Genomic DNA, 23,350 nt, shown 5'->3' with positions numbered 1-23,350 from the left:
ATATAATCTACATGTGCGGCTGTCTGATGGACGCGTGTGCATCTGCGTCATTCATGCCACCACATGTGTGTAGCCTACATTGTGTAGTCAATTTCTCAAATACTCCTTTGTGTAGGCAAACTGAACCAAATGTGACCACATCAGGAATCATGGGATTTAGAAGAAGTGTTTTGCAGTCATAAATAAACTTTCCCGTCATGTAGAAATGAATCACATGAGCTACCTGAGAGTTAAATGTCCATAAATCAAACACGAGAAAGACAACACATCAACTACTGAGAACAAACTGTTTTAAATTATTTTCATTTCAATTAAGAGTTAATATTAAGGAACCAATTGACAAAATGTTGAGTTAACAGTTTTCATTCACCGGCTCGGACGGGCTAGTTGCGTTTTAGCGGTAGGCCTAGTCTGATAGCCCCAACAGTGCTGCCCTCTTCCCCAGTGAAGGCTGGTTGAATAACACACTAAAGTTTATTTCTATTCATTTGTGTTCCTCTGGACTACACCCATCCCAAAGGCTATAACAGCCCTGAGAAAACCCAGCGAAGTTTAGCCAGACCACAATGACTGCAGTGAAATTTATGAGAAAGCAACACCAAGGCAACCACAATACGTAACATTTTGGACAAGCAAGGACAATCCCCAAACCACCTCTTTTTAACATGTGAAGTGCAACATAACACCTAGAAACCTCCCTTGGGTCTGATAATAAGGGATTCCTCAAGATGTCTGGGATATTTCAGAGCATATCTATTTACATTGTCACCCATTCAACCTCACTGTCCCAAGACTGCTCTGCAAGTTTATTTTACTTGTCAAAACTTGTATTTTCACTCTGCCCCTTTCATAGAACCTTTATGAATTCTATTGTGTTCTTGAAAGGTAGTGTTTGAAAGGTGTGTTTGAGTGAAAGGTAGGCCTCTAGCTGACTGAATTAAGGTTTGGAGTAAAGTCCAGAGAGACGTGATCAAGCTTCTCTAACACAGAACACATTCATGAAACATACAAGAAGACAATCCTGGTACATTTATATGAGATTTCTTATTAGAAAAGTTTGAGATAAAATTGTACATGGTAAAGTCAAAATGTACCAAAACACAAAATTACTATAAATAACAGTTTTTTTTATTGTATTTATAAAGTATTATATATTTGTATATTTACTAAACCAGTTAGGGTTTGTGTCACAGCATTGTAGATAAAAGTGAATACACATGTGGACAATTACCATTGCAGCCTGTAGTGTATAAAAGTAATTAAAAAAAAAATTCTTATCGACCTGCCCTTATTAAATAACGTGTCCCTCCAAGTGATAGAGATACTAGAGATAATACAGAAACACTGAGATGCTCACATTTTACAATCATGATTCAATATAACAGGATGATCTTTCTGCCAGTCGGTTGCATTGACTGCTGTCTGCGGAGCGCTTTATACTTTGTTCTTTTTCGGTTGCGGCTGATCTCCTGAGTCTGTGGAGGTGTAGGGAATCCTCTGGTTAACTCTTTTACCGATCGTCTCCACCTGAAAACAAACACACATTCGATAATAAAAGGATTCAGGGGCCGTATTCACAAAGCATTTTATCTTACCACTAGGAGTACTCCTAAATTGCACTAAAAGATTTTAGCTAGGAGTTTTCTCTTAAAAATTATTCACAAAGCCTTGGGCCTAGGGCCTACTCTTAGTAAGGAAAAAATGACAACTCCTAAACTAAGAGTCTTCTAAGAGTCTTCGTTGCTATGAATGACGTCATTACTCATGCCGTGACCACCTTGATTGGCTGATAATTGTAACGCGGGAATGATTCCAAACACCTCCCTTACGATGATGAGTGACAGGTCTGAGAATGTGTGCGCTACACAAGGACGGAAGATGATGAATAACTGAATAAAAAGGCCTAGCCTAAATGAATCAAGAGTAGGGCAAAACAAATAGCCTAGTAGCCTAATGAAACATACGGATTGATGCAGTATCTTTGTAACATTATTAAATTAATCTGTCACCATAGCCTATGCCTATGCCTCCGTTTGCAAAGAGGAGAATATTTTAATTTGATTCACAATAAAACGTTACATTTAATTTACATGTTGACAATGAGTAGCCTAGTTTTGGTTGTTGTTGGTGGCGTTATTGCATCAGTTAGTTATGCCTACAATTAAAAATTGTTTCCTTGCGATTGGAAGCTCCTGTCGCATAGGATTTCAAAACATCGCGACGTGAGTGCGACCTTAGTGAGTTAGGAGTCCTCTCGACATCTTTTAACCTGTCCCAGACTTAGGTGCTACTTTTAGGTCTAAAATGCTTTGTGAATTACTTTTAGTGAAACAAATTAGGAGTCCTAAAGTTAGGAGTGACTTACCCATTATTTTTAAGAGTTGGTCCTAAATTCGCCAGTTAGGAGCTACTTTTAGCCTTAAAATTCTTTGTGAATACGGCCCCTGGTTACACTAACTGCATTTTGTTGTCTTTGTACAATGACAATAAAATTGAATCTAATCTAATCTAAAAAAGAAAAGATGCCTGTCTCTTTGGACAGGTTATAAAAATGCCTCATGTCCCTGCATTGGAGCCTGTACTGGTATGTTCAAAATTAAAGGGCAAGTCACTGTTTTGTTCAGCGATGTGATCATTTTAGTGAGGAGTCAAACTACCTGAAAGCCGATGTTCTGGAGCTGGTCGTGTAGGCCATCTAAGATCCTTCTGCCATCAAAGACAAAGGCTGGCTTCAGCATGGCCTTGTAGATCCTCTCATAGTCCAGCTCCTGCATGAAAGCACAAGCAACTTTAGTTCAAGATTGGCTGATATGCATTCTGTATACATTACACACAAATGCATACAGTTTCACACAGATTCAACAGGCTGCTTTAACTGTATTCGCTGATTTGCTGTTAGGAACAAGATTTGAGATACCGGGACTGCATGCTATCTACAATATTTCCAGGCTTCAACCAGACAGCTGAATTAAAGAGCTAGAGTTGTAATAAAAATAGTAGGCCTAGGCTATAGGCTAATCTGCATAGTGTGCTGTCATAAATATCAGACATTCAGTAAAATCTTTATATCAGGATATAAAATAATACAGATATATTATACTATATATTATATTGTAATCCTCTGGTGTTCTAAGGTAGGCTCATTGATAACATTTGACATCAGGGATCAAATAAATAGATTGTGTTTAACACTGTACAGGTCAAACTCTCCCTAAAGTTAAAATAACAATCCTAATCAATATTAGTATCAATATCAGTATGGTAGCGTTTAGCTGTTTTCCTGTGCCTAGTTTGGAGGCCATGAGAATGAAAGTAATAGATGTCTTGACATTTTTCAAGTAACATGCGGCGTTGTTTTGTTATTCATTATTTCATCCAAATCAATCAAAATGGAGAAAAAGCAGCAGTGTAAACACAATAGTTAAAACTGGTTGATTCATGAGAGCTTGTGGGTTGCAAAAGTGGTAGAGCATAACTCATAAAAGCTGTTTGATGATTTGGAACTGTTAATAATGAAATGATACTGTATGTAAATAATGAAATTACTCCATATAATTCATACGGGGCATATGAGGGCATGTGGATGCCAGACGTAAATCTACAACTTTCATTACCATCGCCTTAAGTATAGATTTTGACACCAACTCTAACTGTGTACAGTATTTGGGACAATTTGCAGTATGTTCACCACTGCCACATTAATCCCAATACATGCACAATTAATTGCCCTAAAGGTTATTGACCCTTTTCATGAGCACAATACTGCACCTAAGTCCCTTTTTGTCAGTGCAATGGTAGTGAGTGCCAGAGTGTGTCTCAAACCTTGAACATGTCCCACTCGGTGCAGATGACAATGGCATGGGCATTCTCACAGGCCTCGTAAGGGTTAGTGGCAATCGTGACCAGCTGAGACACTGTTCGATGGAAACAAACGTTTTAAAATGACAAAATGTGTGTGTGTCACTCTTCAGTGCAGAAAACTACTACTGCTGCTGTGCCTATTGAGAGTTGTATCACTATGTTTGTGTATATGTCTGTGATCATGTTTTTATGATCATGTTTGTGTGCACCTCTGGAAGGGGCAGTGATCTGCGTCAGGTCCTGGATGATCTGCTCTGCTTTGACCTTGGGATCGTAAACACACAGACAGGCTCCTTCCTCCAGAAGATATCGGCTGATATGGATGCTGGATGATTCTCTAGAACACATTCAAGAGAGATAACAAAATGGAGGACTTTGTGGACAACACATCCGGTTGAAAGATGGATCTGTATTTTCAGTCACACAATCTTAGCACTGTATAGCCCTAACATGCCTATTATTAGACCTCTGAAGTTCGCCTACAAAAAAGAAGTAAAGCTGCCATCTTTGCCCATATACTACCTATGGCAAGTTGCATTGCAAGTTAGCTCTGGGGTAGAAAAAAATCTAAGTTTGCCGTCTTAACGTACCGAGGATCACCGTAGGCACTGGAAGACAGAGGACAAAAGTGTGTTGAGCCAAACGTCGGCATTTCAGACTTTAACAGAGTTTAACAGGTGCGATAATTCAAAAACCCCATGTTATTTTCTCATAGGAAAAATCCCAAGAGATCCCACCCAATCTCTCTCTCTCTCGCTTTCAGTCAGTCTCTCCACTGTCCTATCTAAAATAAAGGCAAAAAGCCCAAAATATACTTTAAAAAGTATATATAGTAATATTATTTTAACTGTCACGCAACGTTTCTCCTCGTCAGTAGTTATGTCATCGGCAATTGCTGAAATACATTAGCATTCCATGCGCTCTTGTTGCTAGTCTCTTTTACATCTGAACGGAGCTCGAGTCTCACCTGGTATCTCCGGTGTCCTTCTTAAAGGCAAAGCCTAGCAGAGCGATCTTTTTATCGGTCACCGTGTTGAAGAGGCAGCTGATGATGCGCGAGGAGAAGCGTTTGCGCTGGTAGTCATTAATCTCAATCACCTAGGAGAGTGAACAATAACACAACAAACACCAGTGTGTGTTAGGTCACTTTGGTTACTGTTATGGCATTGTGAGACATTGCAGAACAGGAACTGTTTACTGTACTGAGAAATAATTAATAACACTGACATTTAATACACAGACCTACATAAAACAAAGGGTAGGATAAGACTTTGAACTTAGGCTGTGGTATGTATCAAGGAGTACCATAAAACTCTGTCACGCTGTATGTAATAGTTTAGTTACAATACAACAATGGCTATGCAATACTACTTTTGAAAATAACCATTAATATAACAGCACCAGATGGATATACATATCAGTATGACAGGAGTAGCAAATGGCACACATGTAAAGTTTAAAGAGTCTATTTGGTCAAATAGTTTAGTTAATTGAATAAAAGGCTAAGAGAATGAGAGGCGCTACCCACCTGCTGCCAGTATCTTGCCACTTCTGGTAGGTTAAGAGCTTCACACAAATATACCAGATTGAGTACATCTTTTTGAAAGCAGCTCCCACCAAATCCTAGAAACAGGAACAAGGACTTATACACATATTGCATACAGAATTACTTCCATTCTTCTCAAGTAATATCCAGTAAATCCAATTAATCCATACACAAAAACAGTATACAAGGCAGACCATGGCACTGGACTGCTATAGAACATTGAGTACAAGGCAGTTACGAAACAAAAAGACCTGAGTTTTTGTTCAGTTTAATTTATTTTAACACTGAATTCCCACACGGTTGTTCCCACCTGTTTCTAATATTCTTCAAATTGGCTCTTGAAACACTACCATAACAAACATTTGTGTATGTTCTCATCGCTGACCATTGTGCTACAAACCACCAACAATTACACTCTGTGTACTGACTGGACACGAGTTCACATGTTTTTGTTTCTGACGGTATACAGTCACCGACTAACTGAAGACAGATGTGAAAAATGTGACTGTGAAACTGTACACACCCTTTGGGCAAATAGAATCCTACTTTGTCTCATAGAAGCAATGTACATACTGTTCTGTTCTGTTCTGTTCCAATACTTCAGTTCAGTAAACACTCTGGTGTTGCGATACCACATACATACTGTATACAATTCAAAAAGTTGCCATTTGACCAATGTATGGGTTCTCCAGTGTAAGCTGTAACTAACTATGCTGAAAAGCTCAAGTAACAGGGTTCTCACTCCAAGTCAAATGTAAAATTCCATGACCTTTCCCTGACTTTCCTCGACAGTAAAAAAAAAGAATTTCTATGACCTATAATGAATGGTACAATATACTGTCCAAAGATTTCAGAGCAGCCCTGTAGTGTTCAAGAACCTTTTACTTTTTTTAGAGTGAAAGATGAATAAACAAAGTTAGGCTAACTACAGCCACTCAAGCAAGCAGTGAAGCTAATAAACAGATAAACACCAATTCTGTGTGGAAATATTTATATTAATGTATTTTGGCAAGTAAAGTTTAAACTGCTACAACAAAATTCCCTGATATTCCATGACTTTGCCCCAAAATATGATAAAATTCCCTGACTTTCCATGTCTGGAATAGACAAAATTCCATGATATTCCAAAAATTCCATGACCCATAAGAACCCTGAAGTAATAATCATAGTTCGTAAACATCGACTCCTTATATTCCTCACTTAACACAGTTGTTAAGTAGACTACTACTGCCTACGGGATTTACTTTATCTTCATAAAATAAACAAATGAGTTTACTTTAGACCTACGAGTCCAAACCACATCCATGTCATGGACACCACCCTGCCCAATAGCCCCTGCCAACCCCACCCTGTTGATGATGGGGGGATGAGTGCATGAGTGCATCATGAAGTTGCATCACTGGGATTTGCGGTCACCAGCCGCCATCCGCCCTCACAACTCACCCACGCTGGCCTTGAGGAAGCGGCTGCCGATCCTCTGGTCAGTGCCGATGGCGTGGGCCACCTCTTCTACGTCTGCCCCCGTGACTTCACAAAGAGCGCTGATGGAGTTAATGCTGCTGATGCGTTGCGCCAGGAATGCATTAGCTGCCTGAGAGAGAGGAGAGGGAAGGAAGGGAGAGGAGAGGAGGAGGAGAGGAAAGGTGAAGAGAAAAGAAAAAGAGAAGAGGAGGGGAGAGAAGTGAAAAGGAGAACATAAGAGAGGAGAGGAAGTGACAGAAGGGGAGAAGAGGAGAGGAGAGGAAATGATCTGTCCGCTGGGTGGGTGAGCAACTGAAGAAGGTTAAGCCTACAACAAAGCCATGGGTTTCTTGGTTCTCGGATATACTGATTCATTGCTATGAGTATGTACTACAGATACACAACAATGTTCTGTTATTAAACTTCCATAAAATTGTTCACCCAATACCTCGATTACGTGTTTAAAGGGATGCATACAATATAAGTAAACAACTGGGACACTGCAAGTCAAATGAACACCCCTCAAGGAAAAAGGTTCCATGGCAACCGTACCAGTTTGGAGAGCTCGGATGACCAGGTGTTGGTAGTGATGATTTTGTTCTTGGGCACCCAGTGCTCATAGATCCTTCTGAGGGCCTGGACGGCACTCTGCCCCTCTGGAGTCTCGTCTCCTCCAATCAGCACACGGTCCGGGTTCTTCAGGTCTGCGATGGCTGTTCCCTCGGCCAGGAACTCTGGGTTGGACAGCACCTAGAGCAAAACCAGAAATGGAGCTACTGCTGGTAGGGAGAACATTTTGGTCATGTGGTATGAGCATTTCTAGGGCTTACTCCCCAGGTCACCATCTCACACACAGTTTAGTTGAAACTGAAAAGGTGTCTGTTCATCTTTAAAAGAAGCTGGTTTTCAAAGTTGCCAGAATTCAGGCTTACTCTTCTTGGACTGAAGACAAGTCCTGCGATGCTAAATAGCCTTTCACAGGCCGCTGAGGCAGGTAGCGGAGTGTTCAGCTTCACAGATGTACAGAAACATTTCTTGCAAATACGGCCACGGGTGTATGACATTATCTTCACCACTACCCTGTTCACCACTATCGTCGGGGTGGTCGTCTACGATAACAGGTATCCAGTAGGTGCTCGTGCTCATATAATAAAGGCTAGATGTCTCGTCCGCGCTGCTGGCCAATGGAGGTCGACGTCCGCACCTGGCGGCCATCTAGTCACAGTCAGCTCGCTCACTAGCATTGTGTTTCAATGGTGCAAACTTTTTAAATAATCATAACTTGCTACATTTTCTACCGATTTTCAAACGGTTTGGTTTGTTATAAACGTCAGAGATGTAGTTATGACACTGCATACTTATGAATAATTATAACTTCAACATGTTCAAGCATTCAGATCAGGTCAGGTTAAGTCAGGTTCATAACGTTTGTAAGAAAAACCAAACCGTTTGAAAATCGGTAGAAAATTTAGCAAGTTATGATTATTTAAAAAGTATGCACCATTGAAAGATAAGAGTAGGCCTATTTGTGTTCGTGCAGATGCATCATCAGGTACCACAGAGCCCACCATATAGCTTGTCTGTGACAAGATGCGCCGGTGATGCCATTTGAAACTCTGCCATAAGACATCTAGCCTTTATTATGTATATCTATGCTCGTGCTTCCATGGCGGTTTCAGTTGTGCGTCCTCCTCCTCCTTTAGCAACAAACAAGCGCTGAAATAGAGCGTGCGGCGTGCGTAATGTAATCTAGGAGCAGTGATTCGCCAAACCTCCCTAATTGCAGTCGCACATATTTCTTCTAATTTTATTTATTATTCTGCATTATGTCCAATATTCCAATATGTGGTGTAATGTTCTGCATTTCTCAGTAGTGGGTCACTTTGACACTAAAATCCTATATGATGGTTGAGCATAGCTATCTGCTCCGGATTGCCAGGTTGCCACTAATCAGAGTCTGATTCAGTGTAGTCCAAGTGAGATGGGATGACCAACGGCATCTCCCATCAGCCTGGAAGGATACTTAAACCCTAGCTATTTCCTTGTCTAGAGTTAGAGGAAGTCATGCTGTCTCTCCCTTGATGCACATCATTGTAAATAAAACTCTGTTCCTGATTTTTCATACTATTGGTCTGACTGGGTATCTGGGACTCTATTCATCTGTGGTATCAAAATTACCATCAGTCTTCACAACTGGATGTAAATGTGCGGATTAAAGTGGCGGCAGACTGGATTTGGCCCACGGGCCGTAATTTGGCCACCCCTGCTTTAGATGGCCAACGGCTGTTGATATTGAATTTAGTCATCTTGCAGGCTTGGGTTTGCTATTGATATCCTGCATCTTGTATGTACTGGCTTAAATCAGAATGTTGTTTTCATGAGCTTCAGCTACCTGTAGGTTCAGGTTACTCTTGGTGTTGGCGTTGAAGATGCGGCGTATGCTCTCGGCAGCACGGACGGGCACGGTGCTTTTCTCCACCACTATTTTACAGCCGCTGGACAACTCTGCAATGCGACGTGCACACGCCTCAATGTACTTCAGGTCGGCAGCGCGGCCCTTACCAATACCAAAGGTCTTTGTCGGAGTGTTCACCTGCAAGACACAAACATGGAGATTATTCTTTCCTTGGGTTATTTGACTAGAGTCAGCTGTCTGTAATGTTTACTTAAGAGCTGGTCTGCAATATTAGAAAGCCATAATTTATATATATTAAAATTACAATATAGTGTCATTCACTTGAACAATGGTATTACATTCACTTTAACAGCTACATTGCTGCACTGATAACTAAAGAAAGGTTCCTGCTACATGTATCTCAGAGGAGCTGGACAATCTCACATCAGTGAGAAGCATTACACAGACAGGCTATAGAGCATTATGCAGCCAAAGCTGCAGCTACCCACAGAGTTTAGGAGGCAATTGTGGGTCAAGCCTCCTGGATTGCAATCTATAAGGAACATATAATTAAAGTAAACCACAAAAAAAGAGATAATCGCTAACACTCATGTTGGAGGTTTTACAAGGTACTCACTGTATACACTTCAACTGGGAAAAACACTAGTGATGACACTTACTGATATGAACACGAGGTCAGCCTCTTTGATGGCAGAGTCGATGTCCGTTGAGAAGAAGAGATTGACTCCTCGACAGGACGCCACCACCTCCTGCAGACCAGGCTGTGGAGAGAGGACGGAGGAGTTTGGACAAGAATTAAAGTTGAACACATGAAAGGATGAGGTCATTGTGGAATGATCAACACATGAAGTGTCACATCTGGACACGACACATGTTGACCAGGGGAGAAAACTCAGACATGGAGTTCTGATCTTACAAAACTGTTGCAATGTTTCATGATGATGGCCACCAACAAATTCTAACCAGCAGATTATTCATTTCTTTTGTCTCTGTTGCTAAGACATCTGTTTTGACATACTGCTACTTTGTTATCCAGCCAGGCAGGTGAGTAGCATTTTGATGACTATAAAACAGCATAATCACACTGGGAATTAAAGTGCATGTTCTCTTGAAAGGCATAAAAACCATGTAACATCTGCTATATTAAAGCCTCATATACATATGGAGTGCAGTATCCATTCAGTGTGTGTTAAACATGCAAAATAACGGTCAGGTGCTGTAGGTTCATCCCTGTCTTTGGAAATCTCGATTATCTCGAATAATCGATTAATGCAGTTGAGTTGCTGATTACAGGACTAAGAGAAGTCTTAGGGATTATCATTTTTTTAATAGCATCTATTGACTTGAAAGAACCAGCTATCTTCAGGCTTTCTCAAAGTAATGCTTACAATGTCTTTAGAGATACTCTTTAGGGTATAGAAAGCATTGAGCTCAGAGCTGTGAGTATGCCGACATGTATACTGAGCGAGGGTGTTGCACAGACATGACCAATACCTCAAAAATGGGTAAGCAGCTGGAGTTCCAGGCACGGATGCGGTCCTCGTTCACGTCCACAACGGTGACCACCACCTCTGGACACATCTGAGCGATGACACTGCAGGTAGGGCCGCCCACATAACCCGCCCCGATACAGCAGATCCTACGCACCTCCATCACCTGAGGGACATGAAGATGTTTTATTCATGTCTGATTCACAGATGATTTGATGATGATGATGATGATGAGCTTATTATAAATAAGTAACAATCAGCAGCAGTTTCAATTTGTCTGCACAAACATCTGTGTTTAATCTTGTAAAATCTTGATACAATTTCTTATTTCCCCAGTTTTGCTATCAGGTAACACTATCTGGAGGCAAAGCAAGATGTGATGATACCGATACTGATTAGGTCAAGCTATGTGCATTGCTTTTATTAAAACTGGCATTTTGCAACAACTGGACACTCAGTTCTCTATATTAGTTTTCACTGATTAAGACTCTGCCACGATGCATCTTTGAGAACAGTGGCTCCTCTGTGTGTGTGTGTGTGTGTGTGTGTGTGTGTGTGAGAGAGTGTAAGAGAGAGAGAGAGAGGAGAGAGAGAGAGAGAGAGAGAGAGACAGACAGACAGAGAGAGATGGCAACTTTACTTTAAGCATAGGCCTATAGCCAACATGCATTTCAAAGTCAAAGTTCAAGCATCTTGAGAGATCACACATCAAAGCTTTCTTTATGTCCAGCCTCAGAATACAGCCAAACTTTCCAATTGCCTACCTCGGATAGGTTCTTAGTGAATCCATGCATGAACATTTTCAGTGAGTGTTCCTCAGAAATTGTTCTCCCCTTAACGCCTCAACTACTTCAAAGCAGTGGTTTAAAAAGATCTTGGTAAAAAGTGGCTCGTGACCAGCATTGCCCATATCACCGCTAATATCACTCTTGAATTTGGTTTACGGGGCGACCCATAATGGAAGACTGAAACAAACTGCATTTCACAAGTTTTGGAGCTTCTTGTGACCCTTTAAATGTCAACTGTTTTAAACAGAGTAGGCTACGCTGGTTCACAAATGCACAACTAATGGGTTTAGGTAGAAACCAATCACTCAGATTCATTATGAATAACTAGTCTGTTACAAATTAGTTACTTTTACATCATTTCTGTAGGCTACTGCAAATGGAGTAACAATGTCGCTACAACTGGTAGTTAGGCTACGGTACTTACTGTTCTCGATTCTCTGAAAAGACTTTACGGATAATTGATCGTTTGAGCCAGCTCCTCTTCTCTGCTTGCGCGGCTGGCTGTGCTTGAAGAAAAATGCTTCGTGGCAGCGGAGTTCGTGCTCCCGGGACGGGGGTGGGGGCGGGATGTGACTGCATGCCTTTGACATCACATCCACCGAGATTTAGTGGAATTAGCCTAATTTACGCCTCTGCGAGTGCCCGAAGCTAACTAGCCTAAACGACTCATCACATAGGGGAGCCACTCGTATCTCATCTGACGCTATTCTGAAGAAATTCCTTCTTCTAGACTTGCACGACAGCCAGTACCACCAGTGATCTATTTGGATTTTCGAAGAGCGAATTGAGTCAATATGGAATGAAACCATATTTTGTATAAATATTGGCCTTCTCTAATTGCTACTCTTTCACCCAACATTAAACGTTTTATATTTCTGATATAAAGTGAATTTCGAAGCAAACTTTTACAGAACTGAAATGGAGAAGGTGCCTTCTGTTGTTAGTGGGCTAGTCTGTAATAAGCTGCCTAGTCTTCACATTATAAATTAAAACATTCTCAATTGATGCAAAGGTTGACTACCTTTTGAGTATGTTTGGTCTCACATTGCACCAGGGATATTTAACATCTACAGCCAATTAATGCCATAAATAGTTTGGACTTTTTCATTCATAATTTTACACGTTTTGACCACTCGAGGATAGTCAAGCATTTGATCTTGTAGCAGCACAGTGTAACTTATAAAAGCCTCCAGCCTGGCACCTGAGGCCAATAGCAGGGAGCCATACCTCAAGATTTACACTTTGTAGTCAAACAGCTGCTCCAGCAAGGAGAGATGGATTTATGAGGGGACACTTCTTCCCTTTCAGGGCCCTGTAATTTCAAGGCAAACAGGAATAATTAAGCACTTGTCCTTCTTTACTTAAGGGTGACCATGAGGACAGAATCAGGGGTCTGTGCATCTCTAGAGAGCACAACTGTTTAAAAAAGTTACAAGGTCAACAGTTATTTAGAGTCTAACATGTTCTGTCCAAGGCCACATAATGCTTCCAGAGACTTGCTTCTTTTGGAAACTTTCATATAGAACAACCTTGATAAACAAGCATTAACAAACCAACAAACATTGCATGTAACTCCAGTAACTGAATCAGGGGACGTCCACCTGACGTCGGAAGTCTTTCATTCGCTTCTAAAGAGGAAGTAATGACATTACTCCTACTAATCCTCCTCCTCTTCCCAGGGTGGGTCTCTTTCTCTCTCAAAACCTCCAAGGACACAAGTGAAAGCAATAAAATGAGCCCGACATTCATTTTTGTTTCCTCCCGGTAAATGTTGTTGTGTAGAGGCACGTGTACAGTTTCTTGCTGTTTCCATGGCTTCCTTCCGTTTCATTACGAAATTGTCTAATCAGCCAAATGTATTCAAGCTTTTCCCTCCCCGAGAGAAATGGGAAGAAGTTGCTGTCGCTGAGCAGGAGGTGTAGGGCGCCCTCTTTACTGGACAAGCAACACCACTTACTTTCTCCATGTTGATGATAAAGACTTTGTTAACTGTTTCTGCTGTTACCAGCTTTGTCCCAGTGCCAAAGTAAGTAAAACCAAACTAAGTGATGGTTAGTGTGCTGTAGCCTAGTCTGAAACAGACCAAGTGAAAGTGAAATGTCAGGTGGGTGTGAAGGTTGGGGGCTGGTGAACAACACCTGGGGATGCGTCTTATGACGGACATAAAAAAAAACCTTAACATTAAAAAAAACAGGCATATAGGATACTGACGCCACACACCTTCACATGACTCTTGCATTCTAGGCTAACCTCAATTAATATGCCAGTCTTTCTATATAAAATGTTTTGGTTCATATAACTTCTCCGATATCCTTTCAGTGGAATCAGTGTTGCAATATAGGTGGCATGGTTTAGATTTAGTAGACAATAGTTATAGCGAAAATGTACAAATAAACCAAAACAAAATAAACAATAAAAGACATATGTTCAACAGTGACATTCTTAAACAGTTCAGAGTTTTTCAGTCACTGCCACTATCACTGTCCTCGTCATCATCATCATCATCATCATCATCATCGTCATCTTCCTTTTTCGTATTGTCCTTTTTGTTCTGAGTGTCCGGCTCATCCATTAGCCCTGAGAAGAAGTTGTCTCCATTGCCAACAGCTTTCTTGCTGAGCGATGTCAGCTTGCCGTGCTTCTTCTTCCTCTTGCGGTAGTCGCTGACAGAGAGTTCGGGGAGCTTGGAGATGTCCCAGAACTTGACCAGCTGGTCATGGGCGCTGCTGGCCAGGAAACGTGTGTCGTGGGAACGGGCGATCTCCTCTATGGGCTCCCCCTTGTGCTGACCCACGCTGCCAACCACCCGGTTGGGCAGAATGTTGATGGCTCTATTTGACAAAAGAAAGATCCAGACACGCCTTTATGTTATATTTTCTGGTAATGTATTTAGGAGATACTTTTATCAAAATGAATTTGCAGTACAGTACAGATTTTTTTTACAGTGAGTAAACCCCTAGATCATGAACCCATGAGCTTGGAATTGTTGGTGCCTTGCTCTCCACTTAATCGTATCTGAGAATTAAGTATACTTCAAGCTCCCTTGAGTATTCACAATGCTTTAGACAGTAATGTGAAAAATTCTTGCAAAAATTCATGACGGGCGCCAAAGAGATTTACATAAAAAATGACTGACACAATATTTGGTTATTTCAGGGACATTTCGATATTTGCATTCTTCACAGGCGCTATTAACCAGTCCTTCATCTGCACGTTTGTATGCAGAGGTATTTTGTCTGCATAGTTTCCTGCCTTATTCTTGCACACACTCTCAAACTATCTACACGATCTATAAGCAATTATTTCAAATGGACCACAGAACATGTTTTATAATGGCTGAACGCTATTCATTGTTGCAGACAAGCGAGGCCTCTTTCAAGAGCTCCCAGAATTAAAGTGTTCTTTAAGTGTGAGACTTTTATTCTAGCGTCTTATTGCCTCTTCTTCTTATACTGCCCAGAGTCTTCCACCCTCTCATACTGTATAAAAAGACAAGTCACAGATTTTATAGTCACAAACCAGTCACAGACTATGATTTTGCAAAGACTGGGAATCTTGCAGGGTCACTATTTACAAGACTCCAACTAGATTCCTTTCCAATATTTTCCCATCGGGCACCAGATAAACAGGAACTCAACGAGGCTTGTATGAACGATCCACTGTGAACGATGTCACGCTGATGCAACCGATTTGTTTTCTATTAAGTCAATGTATTGAGACGTATCAATGGATTTTTACACTCCTACTTAAAAACAGCCCAGACTGGCACCTTACACTAAACGATTAAGATAACAGGAGCACACCACAACTCCAGTAAAACTCCAATGATTTAATTCCAATTTTGGAAATATAATCTCTGACGGTGAAATTGTTTGAAAACCAATCAATCAGAAGTTTACTTTTGTACAAGAACAACTCATCTTAATTCATGGCCTGTAAAGTTTCACATATCCAGACTATATAGCTGTATAGTGTCTTCCTGTAAAATCAGAGATTGTGTGGAACGGTGCTATTTGAGGGACTCACCGGATAACTCCGTCCATGGAGGCGGCACACACCAGGCTGTCTGTGATCGGCACAATGCAGTCCAGAGATTCTGCCTGCACAAAGAATCGGTCACTGGTCGCCCCAAAACCGTCCCAGTTAAATATGAAGATAGTCCCGTCGCTGGAGCCGCAGATCACCTTCCTACCACGCTGAGAGAGATGGAAGAAGTCAGAGCATATGTACATCATTAGAACTTACATCTGAGATGAAACAAAACTGTTAAATGTTTCTGAAATGAATCAAGGGAACATGCCTTCTACATATGACTGTGTCGGGGGCAGTGGTAGCGTAGTGCTAAGGAGCTGGGCTAGCATGCAGTAACCTGAACACAAAGTTGTGGGTTAAATTCCCGGCTTCCACCGTTGTGCCCTTGAGCAAGGCACTTAACCCCGAATTGCTATGGGGAAGAATAGCCCTTGTAATCTTATTGACATGTGTAAGTGTCTGCTAAATGAATACATGCAAATCTAAATGTGACTGAGCTGAAATTGCTTAAAAAGGACTGAGTGGGAGGCTTACATAAATACAATTCTGCCTTCTCGTGATGGCTGACTATTTTACAAACAGACTGAGTTGCCATGACAACATTTTATCTGATAAAGGAAATCTGTAGAGAAGCTCACACACAGCAAGTGTCAAGCTGCAGAAAAGCAGTCATCCAATGAAAGTACCCTCAACAAAAGCAAGAGGGCAATACTTCTACACCATGTTTAAAACCAGTACACAGTAAGCACAACCAGTACACAGTTTTTATTCTATCCTATGGATATGGATCAGTTATCACTATGTTCTGGTAGCAAACTTGTTTATACAAGAAATCAGCTGCTTGCACTACGAAGGCATGCCGGTGGTGTTCATGTTAACATCCCCGATGAATTGTGGTGCTTTCGGGGCTGTAGTGCGGAACTTAAAGTGAGGACGAGGCGACGGGAGAAGAAGTGGAGATACAAGCCCTCAATTCCATCGGTAGTGATGGGGAACGTGAACTCACTGGCTAACAAAACTGACGAACTGGCTGTCCTGGTAAGAAATCAGAAGCTTTACAGGGAATGTAGCCTGAGTTGTCTCACGGAGACGTGGCTAACTAGCTGCATCCCCACTGCTAACGTTGAGCTACCTGGCTTCAGTGTGGCTCGTTTGGACAGAGACAATAAACTTTCTGTCAAAAAAAAGGGAGGTGGACTGGTGATATACATAAACAACAGATGGTGCAATCCCGGTCATGTTACAGTTAAAAAGACTGTATGCTGTAAGGATGTGGAGTTACTTGCGTTTAGTCTCCCGACCATATTACATGCCGAGGGAGTTCTCGCACGCCATTGTTGTCTGTTTACGCTCCGCCACGAGCCCTCCTGGACACAGCATGTGATTTCATTCATTCTACAATTGCAAGGCTCCAAACTCAACACACAGATGCTTTTGTGCGATCTCTGGCGACTTCAACCACATAACACTGGATTCCACCCTCACTAATTTCTACCAGTTTGTTGATTGCCCAACTAGGAAAAACAGGACAATAGACCTCATGTATGCAAACGTGAGGGATGCATACAGAGCCACCCCCCTACCAACACTAGGAAAGTCAGACCACAACCTCATTCATCTTCAGCCATTGTACAAGCCAAAAGTACAGAGGCTACCGGTTGCCACACGCACTTTCAGAAAGTGGACACCAGAAGCAGATGAGGCTTTGAGAGACTGTTTTGAGTCCACTGACTGGAGTGTGCTACAGAATGGAGAGGATCTGGAGGAGGTCACACATTGCACAACTGACTTCCTGAACATCTGACATTATTGTTCCCACGAGAACTGTACGCTGCTTTCCAAACAACAAGCCTTGGAGAACCAGCAATGTCAAGACCCTTCTAAATAGGAAAAAGATGGCGTTTAGAGAGGGGGACCTGGCAGAGGGGACCTAAGCAGCACTGGAGCTCCACAGGGAACTGTGCTCTCTCCAGTCCTGTTCACCCTGTACACGTCTGACTTCTGCTACAACACAGAGTCATGCCACATGCAGAAGTTTTCAGATGATACTGCAATTGTGGGGTGTATCAGGGATGGGCAGGAGGAGGAATACAGGAGCCTGGTGGAGGACTTTGTGCAATGGTGGATGGTGGAATTTGTGCAACTGCTGGATTTCCAGAGGTCTAAGCCCGCTCTGCTGCCAGTCACCATTGAGGGGGTCAATGTGGAGGTGGTAAACACTTACAAGTATATGGGGATACATCTGGACAATAAACTGGACTGGTCAGTCAACACTGAAGCACTCTACAAGAAAGTGGAGAGCAGGCTGTACTGTAACGTCTGCAACAAGCTCCTCTGGATGCTTTACCAGTCTATACCAGCATACTCGTCAATGCTATGGTATACTGGGGAGGAAGCACTAAGAAGAGGGATGCTGGGCGACTAGACAGGCTGGTAAGGAAAGCTGGCTCTGTTGTGGGAGCTGAACTGGAGTGCATTACTTCAATATCAGACAAAAGGACCCTGAACAAACTAATCAACATCTTGGACAATGAGTGTCATCCACTCCACAGCACTATCATAAAGCAGAAGAGCTTGACCAGCTGGAGACTACGCTCACTGTCATGCACAACTGACAGACTGATGAAGTAGTTTGTCCCCAGGGCCACACAACTCTTCAATGCTTCACTTTAAGGAAGAGGAGAGTTAGACTTCTCTGCATAGTCCATCTGCCTCCACTCCTCCCTCTACACTTACAGTTCCGTGACCTCTGACTGTCCAGTAGGCCACAGCTTACACTGTCTACACTGTTTACTGGCTATATTAGCCCATATGTACAACCCCTCCCTCCATCTCCCAGTCTGGACTGTGGTCTAACATCACATCATACTTGGCCAATGGCTGATACCCTATTACTGCAAAACTATCCTTGCACTGCTGCTATAATTCCATTTTGTCCATATAATTATACTATAACTGTTATATGACTATGCTTACAATTTTCTATTATATTGTCCATAATGGCCATAATAATCTATGATATGACCTAATATGCTGATGAAATAAATTCAAAAGTGCTTCGGGAAGAAGTTTTTTTCACATACAAGGCATTTCAGGCCACAGATATAACCTAGGGGACACAATGAAAATAAATGAACACTCCCCTCAATGTCAACACTATTTCTTTGCATTGATGTGCGACTTCAGAGTTGACGAACTCCGGTGATATGCAAATTCCTTGCTGCAGACATTGCAGAGGACTTTATTTTAATCAACACTTTATTTTTATCAACACCATCAGGCTGTTTTTTAAGTAAATGTTCTAATCAATGATCTAGGCAGCACATTTTCTTCTCTCTCCTTCATTTTACAGTCTAATGGTTACTAACTAGCACGCCTTGGGGTCAAAGGTCATACGGAATCAATTAATCTGCACTATTTCTTTTAATCAAAACACATTGCTCACAATGATTGGCCCCCCCCTGCTTATAATACGTTCTTAAGCCTGCCAGTGCCAATAAAACAGCTTGTAATATTCACCTATGACACCCCATAAAGTTGGAGAATACAAAGCAAGAGATGTAAGACCGGTCGTCTTTACCAAATCTCCCCAGATCGTCCAGATTCCTAGGTCCACACTTGTGCATTCTCCTCTTTGACTCACCCCACTATTTCTCTATGAAGTTTAGATCAGTGGACTGAAATGCCAATGGCCGAAGCTTGATTTTGTGTTCAGTAAACCATATTTGTTTCAATCTGGACGATTGTTTTGGTTCATTGACCTGATGAATGATCCAATCATGACCAACTTTTAGTGTCTTGTCAGAGTTGGACAGATTTCCTTTGAAAATGTTCAGGTTTTTCTTGTTGTTCAGGATACCATGCAACTTAATTTGATTCCCAAGGCCTTTGGGAATAAAAACAGCCCCACAATAGCACAGCGCCTCCACCATAATTCTCATTAGGTATGGGATTCTTTTCAGTCTAGTCATTCTTCTATATATGCCAAACACACCTAACATGTTTCTAGCCAAAGAGCGCAATTTTCATTTCATCTGACAATAGACCACACTTCCAGACAAAGTCACTGTACCATTAAGTAACTCCTGCCGTTTACATTGGTAATTAAATGACTGGACAGGCTGTTACCTAGCATGCCCCCTAATAAGCTATTAGCAATGAGGTCACTTTTGAAGATTTTTGGGGGGACTTGGTAACCCCAAATAATTCTGGAGGGTACTGTACAGTACAGTACATTCATGTGGATCATTCATGCTTATACGGTACATTACATTCATGTGGATCATTCATGCTTATACGGTACATTACATTCATGTGGATCATTCATGCTTATACGGTACAGTACATTCATGTGGATCATTCATGCTTATACAGGTACAGTACATTCATGTGGATCATTCATGCTTATACAGTACAGTACATTCATGTGGATCATTCATGCTTATACAGTACAGTACATTCATGTGGATCCTTGTTTTAGTATCTTTAGTGTCTTTTACTGTTCATTTTAGTCATGTAGATGACTAAATCTGTTTCTGTTTTATCATCCTGTTTATGTTGTTGTGTGTGGCGTCATAAGCTACTGGGACCTTGAATTTCCCCTTGGGGACCAATAAAGTATCTATCTATCTCTATCTATCTAGAACAAGGAATTAATTTGGCACTTAAATAACTAACAGGGCAGTTGGAGAGCAGAGGTTTCCACCAGGGCCAGCATATGGCACCAATGCCAGCAGATGTTAAACAATGCTGTCTCACACAAGGTCAAAGAAATGGAAACAATTCTGGATCTGGTTCTTGGATTCAGATCCAAAACGGCCTCTTCCTTGGCCAAAGTTAATGTCCACTGAATTGCCCTGAGTAATTTGTTGCATAATCCTGCTGATGGGCAAACAAACAAATAAGCAAACAGACAGACAAATGACGACAACAAAAACATAACCTCCGAAACATAACCGACAGCTTTGGGAATAAGTGTGGCATATGTTGTCCTCTAGTGGCAGATTCTGGTACTTACTTTCACAATGGACACCGAGGTCAGATCTCCACTCTGGTACTCAGATACCAGATCAAACCGCCGACGCTTTATGTTGAAGACACCCATGGTACCATCCCCACTGTGTCAACAGAAAAACAAACAAGTTTGGTAAATTGCCTATTATATGACCTATAACACATACCTCCAAAGAGTGTTATACATTGGTTATACAACCATTGGTTATAGAAACCAATGTATAAGTGTTATTTTTGTTTATCTCTAAATGGTACAATAACTTGAACCTGACCTAAATCAGAGGCTTACTTAGATATCTGTCTGAATAATCAGGCTCATATCAAAAGGCACGGAACAGCCCATTTCAGATAGTATTAATCCAGCTGTATACTAGACCTAGTAAAGATATGAGTATAACATATTTTGGAGTCAATTAATGTAATTACACTTTAATAATACCAGATATATCAATTCAGAGCAAAAATGCAAAATGAAATTTCTACCTTGAGGTAAGCAGGATTTTCTTGGCGCTGTCTATGGCAATCTCACTGATGAAGTCCTCATGGTGCTTCAAGTCCATGATGGCTGTGCCCTTTCTCATGTCCCAGACCTTCAGGGTGCCCCCGTCATCGCCCGTGGCCAGCACGTTTTCGTCCACCAACAACAGGGCATTGATGGGAACACTGGCATAGAGGCACGGGCAAGGAAAGGTGGCTGCAGTGCTACAGGTGCTCAACACACATTTACTACTGCACTGGCATTTGAAATTCTGACAACAGTCTTCTACATTCAAGATCACCACTTTACTTTGATATGACTTCAAAGGTGAGGTTAAAGGTTGGACCATTCTTGAGAGAAAGTCATCTCTTCAATGTTCAAGCCAAACATTTAGCTGTACTTAATAAGCATTTAGCTGTACTTAATAAGCTGCAAATTACACATTTTAAATCTACGTGTAAGTGTGTTTCCAAGTGTGCAGGAAGTGTCCAAGTGTGTTTTAATACCTGTGAGCTTTGGTAATACGTTTGATCAGCTTGCCTGCTTCCACATCCATGATGTGCACCGATTTGTCTTTAGCAACACTGAACAAGCCTAAGAGCGGGGGTGGGGAGGGTTAACAATTTCAGACAAATCAGCATCGTAAATAGACTTTGTAGATAGATTTCCCAAAACTGCCAATATCCTGATGACAAGCTACACATCAGAACACACAACACATGTAAACTACCATATTGAATACAGACCCCCCAGTAAGTTAGTATGAAACTGTGTGAACAATAAGAGACAATAAAAGACTTCTTACTACGGCCATCTTTGGAGAATGCCACCTTCCTGCAGGACTTCAGGTGATGACCTGATGACCACAGTTCTTTTGTCTCTCCTTCAGTGCATGAGTAGGAATATCTATAAACATAAAACAAAACAAGATTATCCCAAGTGCTAAATGTAAACAAACACAATATTAATGTGTTGTAAACATTTGTATTGTAACACACATACATATAGCATAAGATTGAATAAGACAATTCAGTTTAGAGTAAGATGCTATGGGTAACATGTACTTACAAATATATGTCGCCATCAATATCGCCAGCTGCAATGATATCCTCTTTAGGATGAAATGCTAGAGTGTTTACGATGGCATCAAAATGAATATCCTCTGGTGTGTCACGGACTTTTGGCTCCTTAGGTTCTTTCTCCTCAGCATCCTCTTCCTCACTCCCCTCATCATCAGGGTCTGGGTCATTATCCTCCTCATCTTCACTTTTCACCTTATGCACTTCCTCATCAACATCCTGCAGTAAGACAACAAAATCAGTTTAAAACACGTCTGAACAGATTACAGACGTTACTGTACATGTACCACTACTGCGATCACCAACATACCAGGAGATGTAAAAGTCCGGCTTCAGAAAGTAAAACATCCTGCCATGTATTAGTTCTACCGGATTTCACAACAAAGATGTGGCAGGCCTTTTACTTTATGAAGCCGGCGGACTTCTACACATCTGCAACATACTCATCCATCCCCCACAACTACAATCTATGTCACTACAGCGCTTAAAACCATAAACCATTGAGCTCACTACAGCGATTAAAACCATCAAACAATGTTTATCGATAATGACTTAAGCTCAACTAAAGTTACTTGCTGAGAGTAAAATACTGACTTGTGTTGACTTTATTAATTTCCCGTTATGTTGGGTTGTTATTAAAAAATGTTAGCTATTGTAGAATGCATGTTGGGCATCTGGCTAGCTAGCTTGCCCGACTAAACTTACATTCAGCCTTTCATCACATTCCTGGTTTTCTTCAAAGGCGATTTGACAAAGTTATTGGCTACACAAACACACGTTTAACTGACTGATTGCATAATTGTGATTAAGTATGGTATTACCTGTGCAGTAGCCATCCCCACAACACCAACGTGGTAGAACAAGCTCTACAGGCATGGGAACCATACAAACTTACTTCCTCGTAATTTCTTCGTTAAATCAAAGAATATATTCAGTACATTCACTGCCATCTATAGGCCTGGAATGGGAAAGACGATTTACAAACAAACTAGGACTCCACCAGTGTTATTCGCGTGATTATGAAGTACACAAACAATCTGGAGTATAATTTGTTTTACAAAAAATGTCATTACATGTCATTACATGTCATTATGTACGCTTTTTTACGTGACAGTGTTCCGTTTCACCAGAGGGAAACCTTGTTTTGCACGTTCTCTGGTTTCTACATGGACACTATTGTTGGACT

General features: G+C 41.3%; 2 protein-coding genes across 2 annotated transcripts; both read right to left on the bottom strand.

Moving 5' to 3' along the window:
* Positions 1-1,109: 1,109 nt before the first annotated feature.
* LOC125303433 (UDP-glucose 6-dehydrogenase-like) lies at positions 1,110-12,261 on the bottom strand. The gene is made up of 12 exons (XM_048257194.1): positions 11,987-12,261; positions 10,779-10,940; positions 9,944-10,045; positions 9,261-9,461; positions 7,421-7,618; positions 6,851-6,998; positions 5,390-5,484; positions 4,829-4,959; positions 4,071-4,198; positions 3,823-3,914; positions 2,658-2,768; positions 1,110-1,527 (listed from the first exon to the last, which is right to left on the bottom strand). Exons 2-12 carry the CDS (start codon positions 10,935-10,937, stop codon positions 1,435-1,437), a joined length of 1,458 nt encoding a protein of 485 aa, XP_048113151.1. The 5' UTR covers positions 10,938-10,940; positions 11,987-12,261; the 3' UTR covers positions 1,110-1,434.
* Positions 12,262-13,062: 801 nt separating this feature from the next.
* wdr55 (WD repeat domain 55) lies at positions 13,063-23,065 on the bottom strand. Its single transcript, XM_048257718.1, has 8 exons — positions 22,986-23,065; positions 22,154-22,383; positions 21,891-21,991; positions 21,592-21,679; positions 21,091-21,270; positions 20,612-20,711; positions 15,589-15,758; positions 13,063-14,393 (listed from the first exon to the last, which is right to left on the bottom strand). Exons 1-8 carry the CDS (start codon positions 22,998-23,000, stop codon positions 14,024-14,026), a joined length of 1,254 nt encoding a protein of 417 aa, XP_048113675.1. The 5' UTR covers positions 23,001-23,065; the 3' UTR covers positions 13,063-14,023.
* Between the last annotated feature and the right edge of the window lie 285 nt (positions 23,066-23,350).

This window comes from Alosa alosa, chromosome 11 (genome assembly GCF_017589495.1).
Source record: "Alosa alosa isolate M-15738 ecotype Scorff River chromosome 11, AALO_Geno_1.1, whole genome shotgun sequence".
Taxonomy (NCBI): Eukaryota; Metazoa; Chordata; class Actinopteri; order Clupeiformes; family Clupeidae; genus Alosa; species Alosa alosa.
The sequence above is the reverse complement of the archived record's forward strand: the minus strand, read 5'-3'. Positions and strand labels throughout refer to the sequence as shown.